Source organism: Athene cunicularia, assembly GCF_003259725.1.
Source record: "Athene cunicularia isolate RWA chromosome 20 unlocalized genomic scaffold, athCun1 chr20_part1, whole genome shotgun sequence".
NCBI classification, from domain to species: domain Eukaryota; kingdom Metazoa; phylum Chordata; class Aves; order Strigiformes; family Strigidae; genus Athene; species Athene cunicularia.
Window position 1 is genome coordinate 5,246,309 of NW_020799125.1, and position 27,208 is coordinate 5,273,516.

General features: G+C 37.0%; 2 protein-coding genes across 3 annotated transcripts; one reads left to right on the plus strand and one right to left on the minus strand.

The window, feature by feature from the left end:
- On the minus strand, window positions 1-27,059 carry RTF2 (replication termination factor 2). Its single transcript, XM_026861978.1, has 9 exons — window positions 26,934-27,059; window positions 25,741-25,835; window positions 25,544-25,637; window positions 25,218-25,357; window positions 24,123-24,201; window positions 6,692-6,805; window positions 3,602-3,656; window positions 3,429-3,521; window positions 1-1,072 (listed from the first exon to the last, which is right to left on the minus strand). The coding sequence occupies exons 1-9, from the start codon at window positions 27,000-27,002 to the stop codon at window positions 888-890; spliced, it is 924 nt and encodes a 307-aa protein (XP_026717779.1). The 5' UTR covers window positions 27,003-27,059; the 3' UTR covers window positions 1-887.
- Window positions 10,297-19,464, plus strand: GCNT7 (glucosaminyl (N-acetyl) transferase family member 7). Of its 2 annotated transcripts, XM_026861976.1 has the most exons (5): window positions 10,301-11,307; window positions 13,718-13,845; window positions 15,202-16,233; window positions 16,695-16,790; window positions 17,323-19,464. In XM_026861976.1, the coding sequence occupies exons 3-5, from the start codon at window positions 15,258-15,260 to the stop codon at window positions 17,547-17,549; spliced, it is 1,299 nt and encodes a 432-aa protein (XP_026717777.1). In that variant the 5' UTR covers window positions 10,301-11,307; window positions 13,718-13,845; window positions 15,202-15,257; the 3' UTR covers window positions 17,550-19,464. The 2 variants fall into 2 exon arrangements, with proteins under 2 accessions (XP_026717778.1, XP_026717777.1); XM_026861977.1 differs by lacking the exon at window positions 13,718-13,845 and having other exon boundaries at window positions 10,297-11,307.
- Window positions 27,060-27,208: the final 149 nt, after the last annotated feature.

Here is a 27,208-nt window from a genome sequence, read left to right on the forward strand (position 1 = left end):
TCTCACCCTGTGCAAATGCTCGTATTTTCATGTAAGCTGCTGAATTCAAAATGGCAAATTGCTCCTCAGAGACGTACACAGAACCTTCTGTTTCAGCAGAAAAGTCATACTTTTGTCCCACTCTATTCTGATCCTCCAGCAGAAGAAAGCAAGCTCAGACCTGATACCTCCAACTTTAACACACACGCCCACAAAGAAAACCCCCAAAACCCTTTTGGTTAAAAACAGCCTTACATTATAGGGTCATCTTTATAGATAATGATTTACAAGTGAATACTCTGTTATTAAAACCAGGCTACAACAATATGTACAAGAATGTTGTACAAACATTTTTGTGATTATGCTTTCAAATATTCCATCGAGGTAAATTACTTGAAAATACCTACAGAACCTTTAAAGAAACATAGTTCTACTGAGGGCCCAGTTAGCTAGTACAAAACAAAAGCATTATTGCTCTTTTTACTGTCAAAAAGTTTCCAAAAGTTTGAATTTCTGTACTAATACATAAAACCCTATCATTACAGTTGTGGCAAGTATCAATACAAGGGGAGAGCAGGCAGACCCTTCTACCCTCACTCCCACTATTGAGGACACTAGCTAGTGTGACTGACAGCATCCCGCTGGGAGAAGACAATTTTTTGTGCAAATAACCAATCATTTCAGAATGAGGTCTGCTGATACAACGTGGATTCTGGTGATCTATTTCCTATTTAGCAGAAGCTGCAACTAACACAAGTTCATTAGTTATTCATAAGTTTATAAGCAACTTACAAACTGAGTAATTTCAGATAACATCAGATTACAACAAAAGTTCTATATCAAGAGTTGTACAGAAAAAGCCTCAGGGAAGGAAAGCAGTAATGAATGTTACAATCAGGCTCATCGTTTCAGAAATAGTATGCCGTGTGAGTAATCCAATTGGAACACTCTTCCTTTGAACGTTTTGCTGAGCTGTGTGATGTAAAAATAGATTTGTATGCCTCAGATTTCTCCTCGCTGTCTGCAATGGATCTCTTCGTAGTAGTAGAAGCAGCCTTTTTGACTTTTCCTGGTACAGATGAATTTCCATTATCTGACAGAGAAACGGGAAAAGAATGAAGCATGCATAACAGCTTACAACTGATAAAAGTATTTAAACAAAGATGGATAAGAGTATGTAAAAATAATGTGTACTGAGATGAAGAACATACATTTTTTCAGGGCTATTGCAAATATATCCCATAATTGTACTCAACAGCAAACATGTTCCTAGCTTTTATAATTTATGCTCAAAATACATTTAGAAATCTTGGAGAGAGGGGCACTCTTTCCTACTTGTGTAAATCCCTTGCACTGTAATTCAGAATTGACAGCATTTATTCCTCTAAGTGAAGAATGTCTCTGAACTCTAGTCTTAAGACATGAAAGTATTCCACCACCCTGAAGTACTGTTTAGAAATCAGCTACCAAATGACAAAAGCTAAACTTGTGACATACTGTCCTCAGAGAATCTATCTCCTCCCTTTATTCTTTGCAGAGTCATTTATGACCAATAACAATGGTCTGCATCATTTTATATCTGGGATAGGAAAGTGCCCATCCCTCTGTTTCTGATAGCATCTCTCTCAGTGTATTATAGCTACTGCTACAAAACCCCACCTCTTTCTTAACAACTATTTAATCTTCTCCAGAGTTGAAGGACAGTATTTTAAAAAACACATGCCAAGTCTCTTCTGCAAAGAAATTAATACACAGAAGTCTGCAGAAACTCTACATATTTAGTTTAACTCCGGCACAACGGCATGTAAATAGCTAGTGGGGAGCCTGTCTGAAAACGCACTTAACTGATTTCTCCATGTAGTCATAGGAATTATATGTACAATCCTAAATCATCACAGATTATACCCTTTTTATATTTGGAGAATGCTGCTTTTAATGGCACCAATAGTTGTCTGGAAAGAATTACCAAACACTGGATTTGAAAGAATGAGTATGTATGCCGCAAGTCCAGAAACCTTAGGGTGCCATGTTCACAAATTAATTCCTATGCTACTGGCAGTCCTCAGTCCATGGATATTCCTTTATTTTCCTTCTCTGTTCTTAATCTCTTGTTGGTCAATATAACCGCTGTCAGAAACATAAACCAATGGCCTGATATTTCAAAAGGCGTTTGTTGGGGTTTTTTTTATGCTCTTGGAAAAGAAAAATACATCAAACATTATTAGAATTACTAAGTTCCTGAACATCCAAGAGCAAGTAAAATCATCTGGAATTAAATATTTTTAAAAGTCTATCCTTTATAAAAACAGACAGTAGGGGGCAGGTAAGTAATTTCTGATGGAAATTCTCCCAACTTCTCACACAGTTTATCTGCAGTTTGTCATTAACTGTTCTCAGATTCTTCAGACATACTGATTTTTTCTGTGGCTGTAATGTACATGATTGAATACTTTGTACAGAAACCTCAGACTGACTTTAAAAATGTACCCATTCTTACAGTTTGGTATAAAAATATCAGTATGAATTGGAGACATTAAGTAACATAATATATATCACCTAAAGAAAGGGCACATAGCTGCACGACTTCTGTAGCTACACCAGTACATCCTGATGTTATTCTGCACTGGCCCCAGTGACACACAGCAAATTAGCAGCTAAAATGGAGGACTAAAAGTCAAGTCATCAGTTTGGGAAATTTTAATACACTTCACTGAAATAAAATGCCATAACAGATTTCTTGATCACTTGTACTTCAGGAAAACAACCACCAATTCTCCTCACACTGCCTCTTAGCCAATAAAACATACTAATCCCTCAACTATATCACTGGGTGAGTAAGACTTTCTAATCTCATTCAAGTTGGTTCCCACTAACTTAAAGAAATACTGGAATGACATAAAGAAGCAAATCTGGCTTGTTTCACAATGAACAAAATGCAATGCGGTGAAAAGTGTTTATTATTTTTATTAGTTATCTGCATGACTACAGCACTTGCCAGTCACAAGTGTGAGCAGAGACCCTGTTTTACGTATTTTGAGAAAGTGACTGGGTTAAGGAAAAACAGGCAAACAGAAGCCCTCACACACTTTCAGTAGTCAGTTTTGCAGACTGTAAAGCAAAGCTCTGTTTTAAGAAAAAGTTAAATTGACTACAGTTTCTGTTGAACAATGAGATTTGTGCATGTTCATAATGCAGCTTCCTACTCCAGCTTGAAAAGGCGGCCTTTTAGGAGAGACTTTTGAAAGAGCGGGTTCTTTGAAAACATTATGGCTCCCTTGAAGGCAGAAACTGACCTTTTATTACTGAGAAAGATAAAAAAATGCAAGCGAGAGGGTAGCTTCTGAAACCTATGGTACAAAAAGCTGGAGAATTATCTCTCCTACAATATTTTTCAAAGCAGAACTATGTGTCCCCATTTTTCGCATTTTAGTCTAAGAATCAACACCAACCTGAACTTTTGGTGAATATAATCTGCCTCTTTTCCCCCGAACTGGAATCGATACAATCCTTTCCATTCTTAGCATTTGATGGACCTGGAGAATCTAGGAAATTAAAAAATATTAAATCATGAATCTACTTCTTGAGTCAGAAGGCTACACATAGTTTGTAGCTGTGACATTACCTTCAGTGGTATCTTGCTGAGAAGCTGATTCTGCTGGCTTACATTTCTTTGATTTCTGAAACAACACAAACAGAAATCTGGTAATGTACTGAAAGGATATACAATTCCCAACACGTATTTGAGAGACACACAATTTCATTTAGTAATTTTAACGTTTTACACAGTGGAACTCTTCCTTCCACAATATTGATCCACACTTTTCATATTATTTCTATATGAAAAAATAATTACCTTGGGAATCCTAAAGTTACCTTAAAAAAAAATCGTGTGGGCCAAAACCAAACTGTCTGGACACGGTATTTTGGTTTGTATATTTTGCAGAGGGTGTGTGTGTGTTATCATGATACTCTAAACCCACATGGCAGGTCAGTAAATTGCACGACGTTAAACAGGACACAGTTAACTAATCAATAAAGACATTTTTCAATTAAAAAAAACCCCAGAATAATCCTGCCTCTTATATCTACTTAATTTTATTCAGTTAGTAAAAAATATCCCTCCTGGGTAACTTTCAATTACTGGGCTCTTTGTGGGAGGATTGCTTGGGAACAAAAGACGCAAATAGTTAATCTAAATATTTTAAAAGCATCTGTGGACCAGATTTTCCAAGTCAATTTATGTTTGTCCAGATTAAAAAACACAAAAAAACCAAACAATAGCAACAAGAATCCCATTAGTGGCTTTGATGATATAAACGCCAAGCTGAAAAAAGAAAGATGTATTAGAACAGTCACTGGCGTTATTATCACAAAAGATGACTGTGTATACTTTCAGGATGGTGTAGGTATTTCGAAAAAGCTACACAATATCAAAGAAAATAAATATATTTAAACGTGTTGTAAAAATTAGGAGAACCCGTGCTCTCAAGCACATGATTAATGCTTAGGAAAGAAATCCCATACCACATGTTGCTGCAAAGCTTAGCCAGAAGGTGGTGGCAGAGGGTTACTATTCTAAAGGCAAAATCTGGCTCTCCTGATGTTCTTCAGTGTATATGAAAAACCTCTTTTCAGGGTGCTTCCACCTTTTTTATGGGTGGATTTACAAAGCAAAGTTACCTCTCAGTATCTGGCATCTGAATTATGAGATGTTTGTAAATATATGTATGTATAAAATACATAATAAATACATTATACATATTTCATTATGGGCACATATGACATAGTTGAGCTTGAATAATTTTTTATACTAGTGCTTGCTGCATCTTATGTTTTGTCTTATGGGTATAAAGAAAGGGAGTTTGTGCTTCCTGCTCCAAATACAGTAGGTCCACTCAGACTGCTCCCCTAGCTGAAGGGAGGAGCTGATGCAGAGGTCTGAACAGCAGTTCCATCAGACCCCAAACTAGAAACTGTCTTCTGATACTGGGACTGGAGCTCACAGGCCTCAGATTAGAGCAACTGGTGTCAGTGATAGCAAAGACTAGTTCTAACTGCAAAAAGATCAGCTGGTGCAGAAATGCAAGGTGGTATTGCAAAACCAGATCAGAACTTGAGGATAAATGCAAGATGCCTGCTGAGATCTGCAAATGCTGTACCTGCCTGTATTACCAGTCAGAACTAAACAAACAAAAAATATTTTCATATTGACCCAAGGCATATAGACCCCAAAGACTACAAGCGACTGTGCTGACACCGTAAGAGACAGAATTGCTCAGCACACTCGGGTACTAGTTCTTTGTTGCACAGAAGTTGGGGACAGCACCAGTTTTAAGACTATTTCAGATTATTTGAACAAAGCTATAGATGCTTTGTTAAGGCCACCTTCCTAATGGAAATCGAGTGCAATCAGCCACCGCTTTTGGGGCTGATGATTCATCCACTGAGATTTGCAATATTCTATCCTAAAATGATCTTTAAAATTCTTTCAAACATTTAATTACCAAGTACTGAACACCCTGAAAAAAAAAAAAAAATCTGAAAAAACAGCATGAGATTTATAGCCAGAAGCTATAGGGCACTAAGCACAGAGGCTTTGAACAGAGAGGAAACAGAATAGCAGGATTTCTAACGGTCTCGTTGTATTGCACAGGCCCAGTGATGCTGTATTGGCACAGATGAATAAAGACACTATGATGAGAAGGAATCATATGCTCACTGGTAAGTAAACACGTATTTGTTTCAAAACAATCTAGGAAAACATTTGTATGCCATCTAACCCTACAGGCAGACAAAAATCTTGTGCAGTAATAGGGGTGAGACGATCAACCTTCATCTAAAGTCTCAGTTGCTGAAAGTGTCAGTCAATGATTCATGCTCTTGAGATTCACCTAAATCTGTGTGCACTCTGCACTGAGTCAGCACTGAAGTTTTTGATTGCTTTGTCATCCTCCAAAATAGCAATGTCAGTTCAGAAAAAAAATAGCAATGCTGAAAAGAAGTCCCATGCACAGAACTACTACTACTTCACAGAGTAGTAGCATACAGTAGAGTATGTAAGTATATAGTAGAGCTGCAATTTCATTTATTTCCATAGCATTTTGCCTGGTCAGATTAAAAAAAAAAAAAGAAAAAAGAAAAAGGCAAACACCTCAACAGTATGGTTACCAATAATCAGTCGGGTCTGTAAGAATCACAAAACAAGACAAAATTTCCAAACAGCGTTCTTAAGGAATCAGACCAGGAATCTACATATCCCAATACTGTGTTTCTGACAGTGGCCAGTAGACAATGCTTGGAGGTCAAAAAACTAATAACCTGCCATCAGGAATTATCATATAAAATACAGGGAAGATTTTGTTCATTACTAGAATTAAATAATATACAAGCTCTTCGTTTCAAGAAAAACCTAAAGTATAGCTGGCACACTGTCCATTTCACCCGTAGCATTGAATTGTGTGATTTTCAGGGCACTAGGCACTGCCTGCTAGTCAAGAGAAAGTTTCAGTACATACAACTTCAATATGCTATTAGCAAAATATGCACACAAGCTCATTACTTTTGAAGTAACACCGAAGTGTAACAGAGCTTACAGAACAAATCCTTCCATCTGCATAAAGATTAGCAGACAAAGGTATGCAATCTAAGAGCAGATTGCATTACAGACAAGAATTCTTTCAATTTTGTTTTAAACAATGCATAAAAATATTACCTTTTCCAATTTACTTTTAAGTCTTCTATCCTCCATCCTCTTCTTCAATACTTCCACATCTTCTTTATTACCATTAAGGATAATCACATCTTCCTCTTGAAAGGGAACACCACACTTCAAGAAAAAAAAAAAAAGAGGACAAAACTAGTGTTATTTTCAAGATCTTTATGCTGGTGAACCTTTGTTAGAATTAATACTGTGTTTAAGCTCTCCAATCCTTCCCCTTGCTTCTACATCTTTCCCAATAATTCTTTTTCTTTTAATACAGTATAATACATCTTCTCACTGACAGCATCCCTCTTCACAAAAAGGAGCATAAATACTCATCTTACTAGTGAATCATGGACTTCTGATAAACACATTTAAAAGCAGCTCACATACCAGTCTGCACAGCAGATTGTAAAAGAATTTCAGAAATATTAAAATAAAATTCAGGAATATTAAAATATTCCATGCAATAGGGATCTGGAAATTGTGTATTTATTTCACTACCAGTCCCTTATAAACAACACTCTTAACTAATTTCTTTTTTTTTAAAGAAAAGGTCCCATTGTGTATTTTCTGTTCATGTGTTCCTTGTTTTACTAGCATAAAATGTACAATGACTAAACAAAGTGGTCCTAACTAGAATCTACTGATGTTTCTGAACACCACAGCTAAGCCAAAACATTAAAGTACTTTCTGATTGTTTTTAGTCATGAATGCATTTGATTAAGATCTAAGCATTATGCTGTTCTGCTCTAGAATCTGTCTTCCAACTTACTTAGAAGCAGTTCCTTTACACTGACTAGGAACACCACCAAAGGTGTTATTCCTCTACATGCAGTACAGACAGCACCAGGGAATTTTTCCCTCCATCAGAGATAGAAAAATTTGGTATGGGATTTTTTTTTAAATTGTTTTTAAATTTTTTTACATTACTATGGGGATAAAAAGGAATCATAAAAGCAGCATTATTCATTAACCCAGCCTTGTCATCTCATTGTCCTGCTATTAAAGTTTCAAAGTACATTTCTAAATTAATCTGGATAATGCATGTAACGTGCGTCATGTAATTCCGTATTTGTTTTCTGGTTCAAGATAAAGATGTTTCACTGTGCACTTTGTCAGTCATTTGGTGAAGTCAGCACACTGATTATGGATGTTTCCCTTCTCAGATCTCCATTTCCATTTTTTTTTTGTTATTTTGTTAAATGCAGAAGATTTCTGTCAATCTGCAGGATTAGTTTATAATCCTGCCTCTGTCATTACTCTTCTGTTTTCTAAACAACCGTTTAGAAAGGTTACTCAGGTATTTGCAGTAGGAATTAAACAAATGAAAGGACACATGGGACAGTATGACTAGAGTCTGTTCAAGTGATGAACAGAGTTTAAAAAATGAACCTGAACACAAGCAGTCAGATTGATTATGAAAGAGAAGCAAGGGCTACAGAGATGCATATTATGTAAATCCGGCAGAATAATAAATCACACACAAGAAATGGGTGAGTAGCCCAGATTTTCCCATTGCTGCTCAATGAGCTAGTGTTAGAAATACCAGCTTGGTGTGATCTCAGACACTTGTGAGTGAGAAGTCTAGAAAACCAAGACAGACGATCAGTCTTCATCCCGAGGGAGGAGCGACTGGCAGCTGTCTTGATTCTAAAGAAGCCCTACACATTCATGTCTAGTGGGGTGTTTTCTGAATACAGCATGGAAGACTGGCACTCTCCGAGGCAAGTGATTTAAAAAGTAATTTCTGCAATGATTTTTTTAAAACATATTCTGTTAAGCATACAAAAATAAGCGGACATTTTCTCAAAGTAAAAGTTTATATCAAAGGACTCCAATAAATGCTGCCTTTTGAAAAAGCAAGCAAATCCAGGTTCCCATCTGGAAAACACAGGTGGAACTGTTCTAAAATTAAAAGTATTAACAAGAAACAAGGAAATAAAAGACAGTGTCATCTTTCCACTCACTGAAACTGGTTAATTTTTTTGCCATGACAACAGCCAGGTTGTATTACAGAGACCATACCCTTCCAAACACACTGAAGTGCAGCAAGTTATAGGCATAGAACCAACTCCACAGTGGGTACGATTTGTTGTTGCATCATACATGTTCAAATATTTTTAAATTGTCACTACTGTTGGATGCAAACGTTTAATTCTCATTTTTTTTTAAAAAGCAGCTCACTATTGCTTCATGCATAAAAAGGAAAGATTTTTATCTCGACATTTTGTCGAGATAAAAAGCAGAACACAATTTCAGTCTTGCAAATTCAGAAAGACCGTTCCTTCAGATGAAGGTCTTCTGGGGCAGATGTTTGTTTTATGGTATCACACGGTCTCCCTTGCTGTAACTTATTTGTATTGGGACTTTAAATACATACGAAGGTATTTGCTGCAGTTCCTTGATGTTTTTGCAGCACCTCGAATAGAAGACATTCCTAAATGAGACTGAACTTGAAAATTATTCTGAAATGGACAAAAGCATTACAACAGCAGCTTGCAGATCCGAATGCAAGATTCAATCTGTAATTGAAGAAGAGTTGGACGTTAACTGAAATAGATGCCGACCAAGCAGCATAATTTTTGTCTAAAAGCTCTTTCAGGGTCCAATTATAAAAGCGTGTTCAAAACTGTTTCTATCTAAATGGCTTAACACGCTTGTATGAAAGCAATTATTTAAAGGGTGTGCAGGTACGATTAAAAAAGTCTTCAAAGTCTGATACTTGCAAATTTACATACCCTACATACCCCATGGGTATGTACATACACATACACACACACACAATCACCTTTACAATAAAACAAAAAACCCCAACCCAACCCAACGACTTAAAATGATAAGAACAATAAAGGTATTATGTGTTATAAAAGACGTTAGTTTAGGCATAATCTTTTAAACTTAAACTAGTTAAAGAAACAGAGAAATTACTTTTTTAAAAAATGAAATCCTTCTGAATTTCAAGTTAATATGATAGGATAGTATCTTATTTTTGAGAATAAAATACAAGAGGATTTATTTAGTAATAATGAAATCGTGGTTTAAGGCGATTGCCTGAATTCTCACATTTACAGTTTCTTCATAAGTTTCAGCTATATAAGACAATGGTTGTACCTTACTTTTTGCTGTAAACTGCTTTTGACGGGGACTTTTTTTTTTTGTGTGTGTGTGTGCAGCATCTAAGAGGTAGTTCCATCCATGACTCCTCCAGTCATGATATAATACAAATAAACAACAGGCAAATATGTTTTCATATCTAAATGCTTACATCAATGTTACAGTTTAATGTCTTACAGGAAACCTGATAGCTCTTTCACAAATTATAAATAGTAAGCTAATTCCTGCAGTTCACCCAAATATGACCATTACCAGGAAATGCACAGGTATGAATACTTTCCCAAAACAATTCCCACCAGATTATGAAACCTGTATGACCACAACCCGACTGTCCCTCTTTAAACAGGGTAGTACTCAGAAAAAGGATTGAACAGACATCCTATTGAACCAAGGACCATATCACTCTTCATTTACCAGCCACGCAAGCTCATGTATTGTCTCTTGTAACAGTTAACTAAAACCATGGTTTGAGATAACCCTTCCAGAGATTTATTCATTAGAAGCTCAGTAGTGTAAGATCTGATGAACACAATTTTTGACATTGCCACCCCACTCAGACATACAATGGGTCAAACAGTAAAGAGTGGAAAGTCTCCTACATACTAATTCACAGGCTGAACTTTCAGTAGTTGTAGCACCTACTAAAAAACCCACTGTCCAATTAGAAGCCTCTATTTAAAGAGTTTCCCTTGAAGTCAGTGATAATTTTTTATCAGCCATACCTGCAGCTGTGCCTTAGTTTACTCTGAGGTTTTCTTTCTATGTATTTCTAACCAAGATGCTATTTTTATCTGAACATGTCAAAAATATACAAGCCTTCTTACTCGTTTCTAGAACCCCAAAGCTTCCTAATTCCAGTAAATTTACGCTGCTAACTTTTCACTTATTAAAAACCCCAAGAACCTTTATAAAAGTAGTAGCACAGTAAACATCCAGTTTCGGGAGGTATTTAATTTATCTTTTAAGCTGCCTGCTATTAAAAATGACCAGAGGCAATTCTTTGCTATTCTTGCTGCACACTGGAAAGTTTCAGCAGGCAAACAGTTAAGAACTGGAGGAGGAGGAGAGGGTTCGTTTCCTTTCCAGTTCTCATCATCCAGCATGCTGCCTTAGCAGTGCAGAGGTTAAAGCCTCTGAGGTAAAGCAATACTATTTATAATCATCAGCAATGTACTCTACATATTTGAAAGTCTGATTTCAGTCCTTTAAAGGCTGTCTCAGAAAGAGTGGCAACAGAATTTGGAGAAGCTCAAGTTTTCTCTCATTATTGTGAAGCAGAGGACATTTCTGAAGCCAAACAGCACTACTGCAGAATAAATATGCTAAGCATTGCGGGAAGCCAGATGAAGTCCTAAATGAAAACATTCACGTTAATATTTAACCCCTTTCACTTACACGAGATCTCCACACAAGCAACAGAATGAAGAATGCTGTCTGAATTCTGCTGAAGGACAATGGGACTCTCTATTTATTTTTATTATGCTGCCGTCTCCTGGCTAATTTTGTCCAAGGTAAGACTCAATAAATTAGATTGTAGGACTTGAGGTTTTTGCTTTGACTTTATTAAAACGTAACACACTTTCATTTTTGTAAAGTAACAAGTATTTTCACTTCGGAAAGTCCATTTAACTTAAAAATAATCAAATCTGCAATAAGGTTAATTTTTTTCTTTTTTACTTTGTCACAGATGTACGGTAGGCTGGAGGTCACTACTACTGTTGTATTATAAAAATCATAATACTAGTTGTTATGTTCTGTTGCAAACAACTTAATTTTTTTACAGCCCTATAACATAAGGGTTTAAATAGCTTTCATAGTATTTGTTTTAGATTGTTATGAAGTCAAAATACACAAGGAAAAAACCTGTGTACAGGAAAACCAGAAAACAATAGCAAAGGTGAACTGTTAAACCTCCACAGATCTGTTGAATATGTATCAGTAAATGCCAATGAAATATTTTAAAGTAAGAATGCTTTAAAATTTCTAAGGCACTGTGTTTGACAAAGAAATTTTTTCTTTTACTTGATGCATGTCACAACACAGAAGCAGAATCATACTTACCCAGGCTTAAGCAAAAAGCAAAGTAAAAAGCAGTTAAAAGCGCTGATTTTAACATTAAGTTTTTAAAAGACTGAATTAGCATTCACTTGTTTACAAATTGTCTACACTAATGCCTGCATAAACACCTTTCAGACAAAAAAAACAGACATGAAAAGATTTGGAAATAAGGAGTTAATGTAACCATTTTATTAGAAGATGGAATATTCCCAGGTCATACAAACTAAATTTTAGCTAAACTTTATTAGCAAATACAAAGAGTACAGACAAAAGAGAATATTTAGAGGTGCAGCGATGCAGTCCAAAATCCTACCGCAGGAAGAAACAGTGAATTGTGAAATGATTTGTTACTATGAAATACACAGCAAAGTATACAGCTAATGGGCTCTTGCTGAACCGAGATGATATTTCACAGGGTTGTTTTCAGGCATAAACATAATTCCAGTCTTCTCTAGAGTTTACCTTTTTAACTGAGATGGAGGAGCTTTGGCTTACAACAATTTTCTGTTAATATCCATAAAAGAAGCCACAAGGTGCTTGAAAATCCCTGCAGACAGGCTGATCCTTGAAGAATGTCAAACACTACTCTCAGCACTTCTGAAAATTAAGACAATGGCATCCTCCAAATTTAGAAAACCTACCCACAGAAAAGGTTCGGTTTCAGAGAGCCATTCTGCTAACAATAAATACCTGTAATGGCACTCTTGTGTAATAAAACCAAAAATCTAAGATAGTCACAAACTGGGGTATGCCTGGACAGTGAATCTTCTCAGCAGTATGACATCTTGCTCTTCAAGGGCAGGAGAAAATACAGTAGCATAGTCCTTGACAGCAGATAGTAGCACAGGGGCTAGAGGATTCTTCTAAGTGGCAAATTTCATACACGATGGGACTAACACCTGCAACTGTAGCTCTAAATCTGGTAGAACACGAACAGGAGGTCAGTGCTTTCATTCTATAATATACCCTGAAGCTGGAAGACGTCAAATTCTCTTCTCATAGACAAGGCTTCAACATTTAGTCAGTCCCCAGAAAAAAACCTGTTAATGCTGGAGAAGGAAACTGTTTATTCTTATCTGATAGTGGGGTGTTTGTATACTTTTATGCTGCCATATAAAATATAGCTTCTAGATGCCACAGAGTTCAGTAGGAAAAATCCATAGTAAACACTTAACCTGAAACATCCCTGGAAGCTATTATTTGAAGGGTAATATGAAACAAACAGGTTATAGCTTGGTTCCCTAGGGAACTATCCTTTGCAACCTGTCCACAAAGATATATTTAAGGAAAAAACATAGTAAGTGTGCACGTATAAAGTCCCAAACATTTCTAGAGCTGCCCAGTGTCTTCAGTGTAATTCTTATGTCCAGAATGAACCTTCCCTGTGACCTATCATTGAGATCTCATCACATTTACTGATTCAGAGCAACCTTAACGCTCCTCCTGTAATTATTCGCCCAGAATAACAGTTTTTCTGACTCCAGGTCTGCAAAAATCACTGCCTCCCTAACAGATACTCCCTCTCCCCAGCTTCTGCTATTGGGCACGTAATGGCCCTTATGCAAATCTATTCCCAGCCCTGGTAGTCAGCTGGTAGTAGGCTACAGCACTGGCGTATTTCATTTTTACTGCGAAAACTCTGGCTTTCACCTTTCAGCGGCATTCCTTTTCTCCTCCTTTCTGCACAATATTGAAAGCTTGACATGGATTTGATTTGCTGAAGTTTTTTTGTTCGAATGGATGAAAGACTCACATCAAGCTTGTTTACCCAGTAAATGTATCCCTTAGGAGCTGTGACGAAAAAAATACTCTCCTGGGATCTGATTTCCTAATGTTTTTCTTTGGCCTATGCATTCAATGCAGACTGAAGAGCACTGCTGACAGAACATACAAGCAAAATGGATGAACCCTCCACCTAACATACAACACCACTTTTTGGAATGCGAAGAGGAAAAGCGGCATTCTTCCTGCATGAAATCCAGTGCATACCAGTAAGGACAATAAGATAAATACATTCCTTCCCAAAGGCCTAATAAGATTTTTAAATTGTGGTAATATAAAGTACCCATTCTCTTGGTTCAAATTCTGTACTCTTAATGCTGTTTAAATTCTATGCCTCATTTCTACTTTAACTACAATGCCCTCTTTATTTTCAAGCGTCTAAGACAGATGTATACTGAGTTTTCATTTAAAAAGTTCTCTAATGAAAACCTAGAGCCTTCTAACCACAATAGCGTTCCTATAAAGAAGCTACCTTTACAAAAATATGCTTTTTCTCTGTTCCTATGTAAAACCAAATATACTATGATGTTGACAGATGCAAAGTGTGAAATATCTGAAGGTGAAATATAAATTTTGTTAAAAACAAATTAATTGAAACAAAAATAAGAGAAAAATAATTAAAATAAACCCTTTCTTAATTTAACTATTAAGCTTAATGGCAGTTGATAGACCTTTCTCCTACCCCTAGTATTTTTTCTAGGATGTTATATACCAGATGCTTCAAGGATAAAGACTTAATATAATTGCTGTGGGATTCAGGACTGTTGCACTCATTCTGCTGACTTTTCAATGAGGTATATATAAGAAAAAAAAAAAATCACAATGGAAAAACTCCTGTGCCAATACTGATCTAAATTACACAGTTATCTCTGAATGCTAATACCGGCAGCAGTGTATTTATCTCAGGATATGCACATATGCTAAAAATAAGAAATGAGCTTTGTCCACATGTTCTGTTTTCCAAAGCACTAATATAAAGATGTCAGAGGAAAAAAAAAAAAATCTCTCTAAAACACTCAGAAACACTTCCTGACTTTATAAGGATAAAACCCAGTGTATTCTGTGGATTATGTTTTGTTTAATAATTTCCCTGCTTATTTAATTTACTGAATTCTGGTCCTCTGTCAGAACTTAAGGTTTCCCAGGCCTTAAGGAAATCTCAGCTGTCCCTCAGCACACAGTGCTCACACATCTTCCCTGTTCCAAAACTAGACCTTGACCAAGCACTGGACTCACCTACTGACACATACATTGCCTCAAAGTATAAGCAACTTCTATCCGATGGACTAGACACCCCCCCCCCTTGTTCAAGTAATACAGGGTACAAAGTCATTCTGGGTTCTCTGGATAATTTTATTTGCCCTAGAAAGCCTGCTTCATGGCTCTGCAAGTACCATTTCCAGTGGCTGAGTACTCTGTGGCATGAGCATGGGCACAGAGTTCCTCCTAGTAACTGGAAAGAGAGTACTCAACATTTATAAATGCATCACTAACATGTCATCTATTAAAAAAAAAAAAAAATCAAAAAGGTTGTCTCCATGTCTTTATCTCCCTTTTCCTTTCAGATAATCTGAACGCTTAATTAAACTATGATAAGACGACAGTATCTGGAAAATAAAAGATGAACCCACTTGATGCAACAAAATCAGGATTTTTAGCGTGCATTGCTGTCTGTCTGTTCATCTACACTTTTATCTACCTAAAGGATACACTTTCTGAAGAGCCAAATGAACAAAAATTTGATGAAAATATAGTAGAGTGTGGTTTTTACCCAGATGAACTTTGTTCAGCTCTTTTTGTGGGGAAAACTGCTGCCTTTAAAATTGGAAACTTCTGTCAGAGCACCTATCAACCTAAAACACTCAGCTGCGTTCAGACTTCGTGCAACTGCTCCATGGTTTTGAAGACTCTGCATTTTATCACAAGACCACTCTCAGATGAAGAAGGAAATTTCTCATTGGCATACATTATCACAATTCACAAGGAGCTAGAAATGTTTGTAAAGTTGCTAAGAGCTATTTATATGCCTCAGAATATTTACTGCATACATGTTGATGAAAAGTCACCACAAGATTATAAAGCTGCTGTACAAAACATCGTTAATTGCTTTGAAAATATTTTTATTTCCTCAAAAAGAGAAAATGTTGTTTATGCAGGATTTTCAAGATTACAAGCTGATATTAATTGCATGAGAGATCTAGTTCATTCCAAAATTCAGTGGAATTACGTTATTAATCTATGTGGTCAAGATTATCCCATTAAAACAAATAAAGACATTATACAATACATCAAAAGTAAATGGAATGGTAAAAATATGACTCCTGGGGTAGTCCAACCACTTCATATGAAACACAGGACACAGGTTAGTTACAGAGAATATGTTCATTCTGGAATGTCGTATGTGTATCCAACAAAGAATATAAAAGCTAAACCTCCATATAATTTGACAATATATTTTGGTAGTGCCTATTACATACTTACTAAAGAATTTGTAGAGTTTACATTGACTGATGCACGTGCAAAAGATTTGCTTGAATGGTCGAGAGACACGTACAGTCCGGATGAACACTACTGGGTCACACTGAACCGTTTAAATGGTAAGATGTATGTTATTTCTACTGTGAATAACCCCTGGATCAATAGCATTGTAAGGTCTCTGACATGGAGAGCTGGTGAGCTCCAATTCAGAGCTTAACAATATCACTTGCGTTGCGTTGCATAACTATGGTAATTTCTCCAGCCTTGATGCTGCCCTTTCAAAAAGTCACATCTCCCGATGGCTGAGAAACGAAAGCTTGATTCCAGAAAAGTACTACTTACGGTGCAGACCATTAGCTACAAGGCTAGAAAAATGTTGCTTAAAATTTTTTTGCCACATGAAAGCTCATGCTCTCAAGGAATAAAAAAAAAAGCAGTAAAACTGAGAATTGTCTGTTCTCATGATATAAATATCTGTAGATAAATACTTAATGTGGCTACATTTAAAAAGTCCTCAGCAGTGAGAATTTTCCCTGTAATAATTAGAAAAAAATCTTACCAGAACCATATGTTTTTAAAGATGCTCCAGGGGCTACACCCAATGCAGACTGGGAAGGAAACATACGAGCCATTAAATGGAAAGATCAAGACGGAACCATACACAAAGGCTGCAAAGGTAATGTGGATTTTGATCATGAACTCAAACTTCTGACCAGCATCCATTGCACATTACATATTAAGCTTTAAACTACCTATTAAATGCGCCTCGGTGGTCATATATATTTTATTTTGGAAGTACCAAATAAAACAGAAAGCCACCCTGCTAAATTACTCCTCTGTATCCAATCTAAATAGCTTCTGATACATTCCTGCCAAGATTGTCACAGTACCCATATACTGATAACCATTCTTTCAACCTCCAATTACCAATGCATTGACTTGACTGATCAGTTTTCAGTGTAGAGTAAGGCGTTTAACTTGACTAGCATGTTTGTTAGGTATTTTCATCAACACTAGGTTAAATCTTTTCCATTTGAACAAAAATGAAAAAGGAAAATAGTGCTGACCACACAGAAAATACTTAAAATATGTAACTGTACAAACCCAGCACAGTGAAGTACTGCATGAGAGTGATAATATTTTTTTTTTAAAAAATGAGTCTGTTCAGCTTTCTGCTACTTACAGATACCTTCAATTTGTCTTTGCAGGTCATTACATCAGAGACATTTGTGTCTACGGACTAGGGGATTTACAGTGGATTATTGAGTCACCTCATTTGTTTGCCAACAAATTTGAGCCTGCAACATATCCCCTTGTTATGGACTGCCTAGAGAGACGCTACAGGCTTAAAGTACTGCTCCAGGCAGAAGTCCCGATTGAAGATCACTGGCGTTTTCAGGAAGCGAACTACTTCAACATGAAGCTGAATGTTTAACTAACATCTAAACAAGTGTTCAAAATACTGATAGAAACCATTATCATTTTTAGCTATAGACTCCACTTCGTGCATTACAGCATGAGGGTAAGCACAATACTGTACTACCAGTCTGCCAGTGAAATTTATTTATTACAGTAAGATAAAGAGCAACAACTGCTAATGGGTTAATTCTCAAAGCAAACGACGTTTAAATCTGTAACTTACTGAAGAAATGGGGGAAGTTCATCATCCTTTAAGTGACATTTAACTGGAAAAATACCTATTCCTCAGGTCTGCAGCCAAAAAAAGGACTGATTGGTAGGAAAATAATAAAATGGAAGCAATGACTGAACAAAGATAAAATATGAAGAGCACAAGCTAATTAAAGTCATGTCTACTGTATGTTTCATGAATTATTTTGAATAATAATGTTCACACTAAAATATCAGAGCTTGTAGATAAGCAAGTGAAAACCAGTTTCAGATACAGTCCATTTCACTGTCCTTTTTTTTTTCTCCCCATGGCCAGCTGCATCTCTAATTTCATTGTGTAGCATGGCAACATCACTCTTGCACGACTCAGGCTTTGCTCCTAATGAAAAGGGTATGTGTGCCAGTAACAGTGGTAGGGATCCTGCAATGTATGTTCACCTTTAAGTCCCTGTTTCTGAGTCTCTGCAGGAGTTTAGGGCCAAGGAACAAAGGAAAACTGAGTGAGAAGCCAACTTTCAATCCCAGTATACTTGATTGAGCAAAACAAAACTTCCCTGAACCTTGCAATCAGAGTTAACACCTAGCAGCACCAGGACAAGCATCTCATTTCTCAAACCCTCTGCAGACCAAATGCAGCACTTGCTGATAAGGAAGTGGCTTTCAACACACAACACAGGTAAAACCAGGGAACAGTAATAAAAAAAGAACAAGGATCCAGCCCTTTTCCAGTCAAGAGCTGCTTCTTCCTCTTCAGGACTCTTTAAATTTACAAGCTTACTTGTTTATAAACTACAAATTATAAATAAATGTCTAGGAGCAATTTCCATGTAAGCTTCAACATGTACCTAAAATATAATTGTTTTTACAAGAAAACTGACTTTCAGATTAAACATTCTTCCAGAAAAATCAAATGAATCAACATAACAACCCAACAATAGAACACGAAAGTTTCTTACTACAAACTTATTCCCAGGTTTCTGTACTGCTTATTTTCCCACATGAGTTTCTTGGAATCCTAATTTCTTTCAAATTAACTTTAACCAAAGAAAGACCATCTGGCCCCTATTTATTTACAGAAACTTACAAACTCAATCCAAAGGCCTGTACTCAGTTTCTTGTATAATCCAGGATTTATCTTGTGGCTAAATATTGTGGGAGATGCTTTTTTATTGAAGAAAACAAAGAAAAAAAAAAAAAAGGCAGCCATGCAACATGTTTATACTGAGCTTGTTGAGAGTCCCTCTGAAAACCATTACTGAAACTAATGGGCCTCTGGCATTTATTAATCATAGCAATATTCATAATTAATTTCTCTCCAAACCACACCCAGTCTGCTGCAGGGCACTGCCAGCACTTACCCACTTCATGTTGTCTTTTAAAACGTGAACGGAACGTATCTTTTTACCATCACTCCAGCAAATCCAGTATCCTGCTTTCACCTTTTGTCACCATCACAAAGAACAATCGTTCTGTATCACTTCTGAATTGAATTAAAATGATAAATCCAATAGCAAGGCACTATATAGCATGGGCTTGTTTGCAGAAACTGAACTACTTAAACTGGGAAAAAAAATATTTGCATAAAAATCCCTTTTAAAATATAATTTAGGTATGGCTTTACCCATGTCAATCCAGGAGTATCACTGAAGTGTGATCCTCCTTCCTTAAAGGTTTTAGTATTTTAAACAAAGTGTTCATATGTGTAAAACTCCCAGGAAAATTGTAATTAAACCAAGCCATTCTCAATCATTAAGAAACAGTATTCCACTTGTTATTCTGAGTGGCCATAACCACATAATATTATTAAAGGATTTTTTACTTCTAATAATGGTAAAAAATTAAGTAAAAAAGCTGAGATCATTTAAACATACACAAAAAGTGTTCATTACGTTCTGTATGCATTATGAGTAGATTGATCACAACTTTTAGGTCTCAACAACCAGTGTTTACGAACTTTTGGTGACTGCTGATCTAAGAGCTTATAGTGTCAATGTGACCTTGTTCAAGGAAAGACTTTGCTCTATAACATACTGCACACACATTAACTCTGTATCTGGAAGATGTATGCATAATTTCTATTTCAAAAAGCCCGAGGCACATGTTCAATAGCTCTATATCCAAGTTAAACATTTGATTAAGTGTTTTATATGTCAGACTTTACTAGTTAGGGTGTGTATTAGTCTGTTGACTCTGAAAACAACTGCAAAATAAATTTTGAAGTGATACAAGAAATTACATTTTAAAATGTAATCTTGTCCTTAACTTCCAGAGTGACTGCCTGAACTCCCAGAAGGACTTCCACCACAGATTCAATAACCACTATGCTGACTCCAAACTACATCTAGCATACTGTTACACCAATAGTAACTTCTTAGACAGAAGAGTCAACATCAAATACTGACAGTGGTGCCTTTTTCAATCCCCTAAAAGTGAGGTAAAGAGACACTATACACTGCTAGGTATTATTTTATTCCATCATTTCCAAAACCATCATTTTTGTCAAATAGCAGACTTCCAAACAAGAAGGCACCAAAGATTGCCCATGCAAGAATCCAAGTTTGGATAAGCCAGTAAGAAGTTCCAATCACTTTGGGCCCCACCAAAACCTACAGACCAACACACCTTAGCACTAATCTACAATCGTCAAGAACCCACCAAGTACAACAACAGTGAGTAGAAAGTCTTGCTTGTTCTTTTAATTTTAGTAGTCTGTTGGAGAATCGATCACAACAAAGAATGAGAACATCCTACTCAAAAGCGCAAATTTTAAACTGACAATTTTCATGTCACATATTCTTCCAAACCAGGAAGCAGGAAGAAGCAGAAACCTCCTGATCTTCAGGGCTTCTGCTACAGAATACAAATCACCAAACTCCATTATCTGGAAGCAAAGTTGTTTCTCTTCCTGCTGATTGAGTCCCATCCTGAACATTTTAGTATGTGACTTAGTACTGATAGGTTAAATTTTCTTTCTCACTATAAAAAAACCTCAAAAATACGGCTCAACCAAAATAAACTTCTGTGTACAAAGGTATTATAACCTTAATTTGTAAGTTGCTCTGCTTTAGACAAAGCTCTTTTCCAACTCTTTTCAGTCTAAATAGTTAGAAGATTCAAAATTTGTCCCAAGAACTTCATCCAACAAGCTTGCTCCCCAACATAAACCACCACTAAAATATTCTCACTGCTCTTTCAAAACAAATTTCTGGCCAGGAAGTTTTATATTTTGACAAGACAGTTCAAAGCACTTACCATTCAGGCAATGAGAGACAACCTCTCTCTCAACACTGCTAGTGTTTGCTTACCGTGCAAGTTTTCACATTTTAATGTTATTTTTTTAACTTGACTCCTTCAGTGTACTTCTACTTAAGATGTGAAGCAAGAAAGAACAGTTTACTTCCAAGGGAGGTAAGTCACTTTACAGTTGCTTACTAAAAGTCCTCCATCCAAGACAGTTTCCTCTCACATTCTTCCACCCTTCCTTAGCATCAATACAGTCTTTTTAACAATTCCAGTAAAAGCAGATGTATTTAACATTATCAGCTCTTCATATAAAGTTTTTATTGAGGCAAAATATATTTTTTTGAAAAAGAACTCTTGTAGAATGACTGCTTCACTCTCCCTGTACCTAGACTCCATAAAGCCTTTCAAATCTACTACTACAGCAAATACTGTTGAGCTAAAGCAAGGAACGCTGAATTCTTCATCTTGGCATTTTTCGTTTCCTTGAATTAAACAAAATCTGCATATGCATTCATTTTTTCCCTAAATACATTTCATGATCTGCGTATCACTGGGCAAACAGATTGCTTTATTTCTTGTATGAGCTGCCACAATAAAAAATTAGAAGAAAACTGAGCAGTGAGACAGCTGTCCATGGGACTTCCCACAAAGTGGTAAGCATTCCCGTAAGCCAAGCTAGAAGGCCTGGAAAGGAAGCAAAACTCTGCTCTGAGCACAGGAAAGAATTTCCTACAGTTTCATGAAGCACAACATTTTATGATATACGTCTTGTAGCACATAAATACACGCTCATTATCTAGTTCAGATGATCTAGTTTAAAGAATATGAGTGTGAAGGTGAGGACTGCAGAAGTGTTGTTTGGTCTCCTGAATATCTGTATTCTCTGGTGAATGTTTTCACTGCATCATTACAGCATCTGTTTGACAAAGTCCTTTGGGAAACCGTTGCTGTTTACAATTTAGCAGACTATCAAGAATGCTCTGTAGGCTCACAGGCAACATTAATGCACAAGAATAGCTTGTTTTGAAAGAGCTTTCTTGAATTTCACAGTACTGCAGAAGAGAACTGCCACACAGCTCCTAGACTGACACTTCTCCAGTCTACATCCATGCTATAAACCTCATCCCCTGAGATGAGATTCTGCTAGCTGAAAAAAAGAGACTGGATACACAGCATAAACAAGCAAATACAGGATTATTCTTTTTGAACTGCTCTCATCATGTCACCCTCTGAAGTCACACAACAACTCCTCTGCACAGACATGGAGGGGGCACACAGGGTTGGGCATCTGGGCACATACTTGCAGACAGAAGTTGGCAATGTCATGAAAAAAATTCTGTGGCTCATATGGATCCCATAGGTTGGATTTTGGTTCAAAAACCGTACTGTAATTCTTAAAATACAGCAGTTAGCACCAGTAGAAATAGTATAAATATATATTTTAATAGAAATAGTGTAATATGGCAATCCACAGCATTCAAACATTCTGTACTTCAGATATTTTTTGCATTTTGAAATAACACATATAAGAGGAGGATTCTATTTATTAATAAACAATTTCTAATCAGAGCATATGTACAATATACAACACTTAATTTTCTTCCTTCTTCATTAGTTCTAGTTAATTTTACTATATGCCCCATTGCTCCATAAAGATAGAATGTGCTAGGGGGAATGCTGTTAGTTAATGCTTTGGATATAAACAAATTTAGCTACAAGAAAGTGTGGTAACCAGTTCCCTGTGATCTTATTTAGAATAGTTCTGGTCCCCTTCTTGATTCTGAATGCAAAACAGGAACATTACCAGTATATATCCAAAAATCTACCAAATCACTCTCTGACCTGAATCAAAGGAAATGTGGACTAAAACATGTTCTCCCAGCTGGTTGCCATGGTCTTTGTGCACCAAAATCCAACAATGAAAAGATGACAGACTAGATTATATTATATTCACTTCATGACTTCTAGAAGCATCCTTCTGAATATTCTGAAGAATTCACATGTATGTGGAAACAGTTGCATGCAAATATGAGGCTATGACAAATACTGATTATGAAAAATCCAGAAAACATGGGATTTAGTTTTTATAAGATTATCAGACTGGCCAAACCACAGACAGAACAACTCATTCCTGCATTTAATTATCAAGTTACATCCATCTATCAACAGAATTTTAGACACAAACAAAAAAACCTCATTAAAAATAAATTAGTATCTGCCAACAGGAAAGCGGAGCTATTAGGACTAAACCAGCATTCTATAGAACAAAATTAGCTTTGAATGCAGCAATATGAGGCTAAACCCAACTAACAATATTCCACACCACCTGCAACAACTTAGCAAGAAACTTTTTCCTTCACAAGTCTTGTTTTGTGCAAATATACTGTTGTTTTATCAAATACCAGAGTATTTGCTGAAACATAACTCTGTCTAAATGTGGCAACTATCACCACAAATCTCACTGATAATAAAATCAGTGATAGGAAAAAAAGAGAGTATTTGCAACTTTTATCATTGCCCCTAACAATAAAGAAACCGATATAATGAGACTAAACTAGCACTGTAAAATGAAATGCAGTCAGTGTTTTCTACAATAATTCATGTAATTGCTGAAAATTCTATGAAGAGTTGCCCAAAAATACAACAGAAAATGTCCTTTAAAAATACAGCGATCAAAACATAACCTAAAAATGTAATCAGTTTAAACATAAAGCAGACACTGATAAAACATAAACCACATGCATTCAGGAAAAAAAAAATCCAACCAAACCAAACAACACCCCAAACCAAAACCAATCACCCTTTCTGAAACAGAAGTGATAACCAAATAGTTGAAAAACTTAAATTTCTAAAGTAGTTATTGCAAAATCAAACTGTCTGAGAACAAAAATGTTCATTTTATACCTACTTAGAAATACATTTTTATTAAAAAAGGCCATGTAGAATTATTTCAGGCCATCATAAAACAGAACTTTTACAAGTTCCATTTCAATCTGCATATTCAGATAAAAAACCCTACTTCACAACAGTGGATATGAATGCAACTGTATATATGTACACACAAGCATGTACCTATATCTCGATCTGTCAAGGTCACATGTGACTCCACTGCTACTAAAGCTGAAGAAAAACTCACCTTGTGACAAACTTCTGATTTAATTTCCTTGAGAGCACGTTCAGAGAACACACAGCCACAGTTTCTCAAGAAGCAAAACCTTCAAAGAAAAGACATACAGTTATTTTTAAGAAACCCTGTGTCTCAAAGATATATGTGCAGTTTTTATTTAACACAGAAGCAACACTACAATGGCCTAGCAGGACACAGCTAACTTTATAAATTTTTGCAGCTAATCAAGGTATCAGCACCTTTAAGTAGACACTTACTAATTTGTACAGTGTAAGAACTGAATGAAAAATATTGGGTACATTAAACCACAACACTTTGTTATTTCATTCAGCACAGGTATATGACAATCTTTCAAGGGGATCTTAGTAAAACAAACTCTTGAGATGTTGTTGTACATTTGCTATAGGTCTACACAGGCTTCTCTGGAATCACCATGACTATCTGTTTTACTACAAAGTTATCCTATTTGAATGCTTCCACCTAGCTTACTGGTTTCACTTTATCCTGACTCAAGCTCTCACAAGTGACCCTCGCCAAGGTCTGTTCTCTCATGTCTCTCCTGTCCATGTGGAAGATTCCTGCAAAACTGTGTGAAGCAATTATGCACACAGCTCATGTGACCCCCTTTCCTGAGAGCTATGTTCCCGAGAGCTTAATCCCTTCCTCTCTATTACACTCAACTGAATTAAAAAATATGAAGGTGGCTCTGATAGAAACGGTTTTACTTTCCAGGTTCTCTCTTTAATTCCACCTGAGTGTCTCCTGGCTAATTACTCTCTGGAAGAAGAAATACTTTGCAACTATCAAGCAGTGATCCTGGCCTCTTCTCACTCATCAAGGTTAACATGCAGAGAAAAAAGAAATTGCTAATTTGCCCAAATCAGGATGCAAAGAAATGTCCATCCTCGGCCCAATAAAAATAGATACTACTGCATGATTAGAATCGACCGACAACCCATTTCTATTCTGATCCTAACACAGGGATAGGTAGAATTGCTTGATGTGACACAAACGGAGGTCTCATCCAATCTCCCTCTGCTTGCCCATACCAACCTCCTGTGGTTTAGCCCCCAAACAACTTACAAAATCCAGAAATTTACTGACCTATGTCTTCCATTCATTTCCAATCCCACCACAGGGCATATAAAGCGTGCAGACTGAAGGTCATCATATTTGTCCCCTTTTATACTCTCTTTATCACCACTCCAAGCTGGATTATCTGCAAGGTTTAGTTCTGTTACATTCTGCAAAATAAAAATGCAAACCTTAAGCTGTTTACTAATGGGTTTTGAATCACGATAACATTCCCTCAGATTTTTTTCACTGTAGTTTTTAATATTTTAAGTATATAGTGAGAACACAAGTAAATTGAGGTTTTGTAACATGTTTTAACTTTCACGGCACTCTAACATTAGACACAACCTGTTTACCTTAATGCTCTTGATATGTGATGCAGCTTCCATAGGAGTTTTATCAGATGATTTGTCCAACAAAAATTCAATGATGGCATCTTTGTTATACAACCTGTAACATAAAAATTTTAGTAGTCAAGTTTGATTCTCATAACATTCTTTCATTTATAAATTAGTACCTTTTAATATAATGGTCTATATGGAAACATTCATACCTGCCTAGCTCACAGGCTACAATTGGCCGACATAACTTCTCTTGACTCAGAGCACAGTAGTACCATCTTGCCACCAACTCAGCACTTTTGTCAACCTGAAGAAAAAAAACATACACATGATTTTAAAATAGCTTTTAAAATTTACAAATTATTTAAACATAAAATCAAGTAATACTTGAAGCATTAATCAAATCCCTGGGTATCTCACCAAGCTTACTTTCTGCATCACATCCAATTTAGTAAAACTTTCTAGCAAAATTCATGACCAGTTTGAGGATCTACTTCTATCTATTGAACAGATTTCTATATCATGGAACTTAGGACCTATCTTCCTCAGTTTTCTTATTTTTTGCCACTTCCACCTGTGCCCTTCCCTTTTCATTCTTTTTGTTCTTCATATGCTCTCCACTAACTCCTTCTCTCTAGTTCTATGTCTTGCCCCTGCTTGGATCAGCTATCAGTTCCACTCCCTGTAAGGAACAAGATAGTAAGAAAAGCTAATTTGTGGATGTCTGGATGCTGCCTGAACATCTAATTTAAAAACATGAATTTTATGACATGTTAGGCCATAGAAGAAATGCCAAGGTTCACAGCTACTCTGATAGTTTGGTGTGGGGAAAAAAAATATTTATTTTACATCAGCAAGTGTAATTTCCTTAAGTTTTCTGACACTTTCTGTGATATTTTTCCCAATCTTCATCCACCTATGAACACATATGATGACCCTCTATATCTATTATCATAAAATATCCTAAAAAGCCCAAGTAATGTTCAGAATGTAAGCAGATAGAATGCAGAAATGGACAATGATCTGGTCACACTATTTAACAATCTACAAAGTGTTGCCAGCAGACCTCATATCCCTAAGGTGAAAGAGGCCCCCAAACCCCATGCATTCACGCCAAAAAGCCCTCCAGAAGACAAAGGGACCTCCACTGTAGCGCCAGGCAGTCACCCTGAAGCGGTACCAGCAGACCGGCCCAGTGTCGCACAAAAGGGCGCTCTCCTCCACCCTGCCAGGACCAGGAGCGCCATTCCCGGCTCACAGGCACTCCGGGACGAGCAGGACTGACCAGGCCTCCGTAGGGGCTCTCTCCGCCGGGCCGAGGCCCACAGTGCGGGCCCAGGCTCACGAAGCCGGCCCGACAGCCCCCTGCCGCGCTCCCTGCCGCCCTCACACAGCCCCCTCCAACCTTCTCGATTTTGCGGGGCCCCTTGACCAGCTCGTGTCGCTTGGGGATGGTGCCGCCATCGCACCCCATCTCGCTCCCGGCAGCGCTGCTTCCGCGCCCGCTTCCGCCGCAGGGGTCACACTTCCGGTCGAGGGAGGAACTTCCGGCGTGCCCTGCGCGCGTCATTGCTGCTCCATGGCAACCGCCGGCTGGGGGCGTGGCCACACCGAGCGCCTCCATCTGGGCGGTGCCGGGGACGTGCCCCTGCGCACAGCGCCCCCGCGCGGCGGGAGGAG